The 4,457-nt window shown below is 54.4% G+C and overlaps 1 protein-coding gene across 2 annotated transcripts in view; it reads right to left on the bottom strand.

Annotated features, from left to right (window-relative positions):
- Positions 1–553: 553 nt before the first annotated feature.
- Positions 554–4,457, bottom strand: part of TRPM2 (transient receptor potential cation channel subfamily M member 2) — a 59,759-nt gene continuing 55,855 nt past the window's right edge. The window contains exons 32-33 of one of the 2 annotated variants that reach the window (XM_006169461.3): positions 2,515–2,631; positions 554–1,541 (exon numbers count right to left, since the gene is read on the bottom strand). In XM_006169461.3, coding sequence (XP_006169523.1) covers positions 1,416–1,541; positions 2,515–2,631 — 243 coding nt within the window. In that variant the 3' untranslated portion in view covers positions 554–1,415. The remainder of the gene's footprint in view (positions 1,542–2,514; positions 2,632–4,457) is intronic. The other variant, XM_027768638.1, reaches the window with a different exon arrangement.

The following is a 4,457-nucleotide window of genomic DNA, read 5'->3' as shown; positions in this document are numbered from 1 at the left end:
GGCCATCACAGGAGCCACATCCAGTGATGGACTTACGGTTTCAAATACAGGGCTGACAGGTACGGCAGGCAGGCAGACCCAGTTCTCGGGCCTCAGGAGCAACCTGTGAGTCAGGATCTCGCCAAGCTCCAGGGTGAGTCTCCCTCGCTGATGGGGAATCATTTTGAGCAGGGTAGAGAGGGTCAGCAGTATGCTTGGGAACACAAGTAGGGTGATGGGGTACCTAGGATGGGGGCGTGGCCAGAGAGCTTTAGACCAGGAGAGAGATGGAGACCTGCCCAGGAAAGGGGATGTTCTCTGCAGGTAGTCAGTCCTAGGGCTCCAATGATGGGAAGAGGCCACGTGCTCACCTTCCCCGTGTGCCAGAGTGCCTGAGGGAGGAAGCTATGGGGCAGGGCGTAGGGGAACACTGTTCAGGGTGGTGCTGAGCCTGGGCTGAGGAAAATGGAGAAGATCCATGGTGGGACAGGTGATGGAAGAAACTATGAGTTGGGCTTGAGGGGCCTGTAGGGCACCCGTGGGCTGCAGGAAGTTTGCTCATGGCTGGGAGACACAGACACAGCCCCTGACCACTGGGCTTGTCAGTGACTTTATTCATGGAAACAAACAGAGTGATGGCCAGGCTGGCGTGAGGCAGCGGACTGAGCAGCTGGGTTTTTACATTCCCTGTCCTGATGAGTCCTCATGGCTTATGCTTCTGTGAGTCCCTGACACCAAAGCAGGAAGCTATCTGCCCCCTTCTTCCCCCTGGTGTGGCCAGCACTCGGCTCCCCTGGCTTGTGCTTCTGCAGCCGTGATCTGTGGTCACATGGCAGAGACTGGCTATGCCTCTGGAGAAGGCCTGGGCCTGCCCAGGGCACCTGCCCTCACTAGGGGACTAGACCTGACAGTGAGGGCACTGAGCTGGGGTTCACACGGGCCCCTGGCCCAGGCCAAGTGGGAGTCCAAGTTAGGCTAACTCAGGGACAGGGAAGGTCGCCCTTGTAGGCACAGGCCCAGGGAGGTCACAGGGAACCCTGGTTGTCCAGGAAGCTGAACCTCAGGTCAGTGCGCCCGTGTAGTGGGTGTGCTGCTCATGGCCAGGGCAGAGGCTGGGAGGGGCCTTGGCCACTCCATGGGCAGCCAGCTCAGAGAGGCAGTGATGGTTGGCAGTTGCCAGAGTCCCCTGTATAGGATTCTCTCCTCTCAGGGCACCTTGAAGCCTTCTATTTCATGAGTCTGTGTCCCTGAGTCCCTCCCGTCAGTGTCCAGCAGTGGCCCACCCCAGGCTCAAGGCCTAGAGCTGCAAGTGCTTAGGGCAGCAGCTGGTGTTGGCTGAGTTCTGTGTTGGCACCGAGACAGCAGCCCGTGTGTCCACAGTGCTGACGGCAGGCTGGCCTCATCTGTCGCACGTCGCTGCCAGCCTGAGTCCATGGTCAGTAGTGAGCTCCGAACAGCGTGGCCACCTTCTGGAGGATGGTCTTGTGGTTGGAGTACAGTGGTATGCGCTTGTCCACCACCTGCCACCGGATGGACACCCCTGGGTCACGGGCCTGAAGGTGCTGGAAGGACAAGATAGAGCTGGCTTCCTTTCTGGAGGTCCCCCAACACCCCCCCAGCCACCCTGCAAGCCTCAGACTGCATGGGGGAAGGGGAGGCACGTCCCCCTTCTCCAGCTGACTGGCTAGCTCACCTGAATCTCCTATAGGATAGGAATAGGAACATCTGCTTTGGATGTACCTGAGACCACCTGTTGAAAGCCCTGGGCATCCTTGAGTGAGAGAAGATGCAGCCACAGCTTCACTTGGAGGCATTTTACCTGACAGGTGAAGCCCTGGGCTTGGATGTGTGGCTTTTTTTATCCAGTTCAGGATTAGGAATATGTAGGGCTGGTCTTAATACAGGGGGTAACATCATTATAAAAGGAAGCTGGGGGCCAGCTGGTGGCATGGTGGTTAAGGCTCTAGACTTCTTCATGGTCAACTGAACAGTTCAAGTATCAGACCTGGCAGCTTGAAAATCACACTGGGTTGGGACCAGCAAATGGTGTCATGGAAAATCACACCGGGTGCATGTGCGCATGTGCCCAAAACCCCAAGAGGAGAATGGAGAAGAAGGGTTTTTATCATGGCTGTTCTCCCTGGGGGGTGAATACTCACTTTCCCTCTCTCTGGTGAGTGCATACACTCTATTGCAAAATTTAAAAAGGAAAAAAAAGGGAGGAGCGGAGAAAGAGAAGGGAGCAGGGAAGGCCTTGTCAGCCTCACCCCTGGGCAGGGTTCCTGGGGCCAGCACGAGGGTCTTGAGATCCTAAAGTTTAGCTGTGTAGCTCGCTTGACTCTTGCCACCTGCTGTCGCCCTCTGACCTTTCCCTGTGCCTCCTCTGGCACTTGGACAAGGCTCTGACCCCTGTAGCCTTCACTCTCCAATCCTGGGCAGCTCTGACCCTGAGCCGGTCAGACCCTCCCTGGTGCCCCGGGACAATGTCCAGATCACAATTTCTGCCCATGTCCCCCCTCAGCCCCAGTTCCGTACAGAGTTCAGCTGCTTCAGCTCAGCATCGTTTTGGTCCTGGAAGTGGATGCTGATGGCCACTGTCTCGATCCAGGCATTGTCTGTATTCCTCGGGTCGTCCATGTACCCTTTGTACACCTGAGAGGTCAGAGCCGGTGAGTGGGTCCGCCGGGTGTCATGGATGGCCCTGAACACCCCGCCTACTGTCCACCAGTGAGGGGCTTTCTTTCAGAGGAGGGATCCCCCAGGAAGCTCTGAGCACAGCCGTGCACTGAGCCCACGCCCCCCTCCCAGCTTCCCCTACCCCCAACTCAGGGCTGCCGGCACAGCTTTCATCCTTGACCCACACGTCTCGGGACTGGCCGCCTCTCATCCTACTCCCGAGCTCAGACCCAATACAGAGGCCCACAGACACCAGGTCCAGCTCACTAGCCTCAGCCTCCAGAGACCTTGGGAGGATTCAAAAAGGATGACGAGCCTTGAAAACACTCTGCTCAGTGAGAGAAGCCAGACACTGAAGGCCACATACTGCAGGCCCGCTTACAGTGAATGTCCAGAGCAGGCAGGCCCACAGAGCCAGAGCCAGATGTCTGGTGGCCAGTGCCAGGGGAGAGGGGCCAGGCTGGCCCTAGTAGTTGTGGTGTTTCTTTTTGGAGTAAAGGAATGTTCTAGAGCTAGAGTTGGTAGCTGCACATCATTTTGAGTGTACTAATTGCCACAGAATCCTTCACTATATATGGTTCATTTTAGGTTATACACATGTTTCAACTCAATAAAAAAAATAATTTTTAAATGACTGAAAAATAAAAACACACACAAAAAAACCCCAGAGATGTTGGCATCTCCTGAGGCCCAGTGCAGTGCAGACCATATGAACTGCTGGGTTTGTAAGTCAAATCATCAATTATGGGCAATGGCACTTGTTTCCAGTTAAGATGTAACAGAAACTGAGCTGGTAATGGTGTAAATGCTCATGCAGCGGACTGTTAAATAAACAGTGGGGCATGCAGACTACAAGTTAGCAGTTGGGAAAAAGAGTGAAAAAAAGAAATTTTCATCTTAAAAATGGGGCCATCAGGGACCAGCAGTTAGCAGAATGGCTATGAAGCTGGACACCCATATATTTGACTGCTGTTCGAGTCCCAGACCTGGTGGCTTAAACTCACATTGGGCGCATGTGCTTGCATGCCCCAGATCCCAAGAGGAGAATGGAGGAGAAGGGATGGCCATCCCCCCGGGGGGGTGATTTCTCGCTTTCTGTCTCTGTCTCTCTCTGTTGCTCTGGCGAGCACGCCCTATAGCAAAAACCTCTCCAAAAACAAAAACAAAAACAAAACTAAACTAAACAAAAAAATGGGTTCATCACAAATGAAGTGAAAAAGCAACTTACAGAAGCATGTGCACTGTGCAGCTTGTTTTTATCAGGTGTGGTACAGAGAGGAAGCTGGGATTGAGTCCTCCCAAAGAAAAAGGTTTCTAAAGAAGTAAACAAAATGGCCTGGCCTTGTTTGTGGGGGCCATGGGGAACAGCGTTGGGCAAGCTCAGATGGCTCTGAGGGGCCAGCTGGCAGCCCAGCACCAGTCCAACATGCTCAGGGCAAGGATGAGCGTGAGGAAGAGGCAGACACCAGACTTCAGAGCAGCCTGTCCCACCTGGAAGGTAGCAGATTCCTTGGCTGGACCGCTCAATTTAAAGAAGAGGAAGTGAGGGACCAGCAGTTAGCTTAATAGCTATGTCACTGGACTCCCATGTAGTCGACCACGGTTCGGATCCCAGACTCGGTGGCTTAAAACTCATGCCGGGCGCGTGTGCATGCGTGCCCAAGATCCTGAGAGGAGAACGGAGGAGAAGGGATTGCGGTGTGGCCATCCCCCCCTGGGGGGTGATTTCTCACTTTCTGTCTCTATGTCTCTCTCTGTCTTTCTGGTGAGTGTATGCACCCTATAGCAAAAACCTCTCCAAA

This window comes from Tupaia chinensis, unplaced genomic scaffold (genome assembly GCF_000334495.1).
Source record: "Tupaia chinensis unplaced genomic scaffold, TupChi_1.0 Scaffold147038_1, whole genome shotgun sequence".
NCBI classification, from domain to species: Eukaryota; Metazoa; Chordata; class Mammalia; order Scandentia; family Tupaiidae; genus Tupaia; species Tupaia belangeri.
Note: the sequence above shows the minus strand (reverse complement) of the source record. Positions and strands in the feature narration are given on the sequence as shown.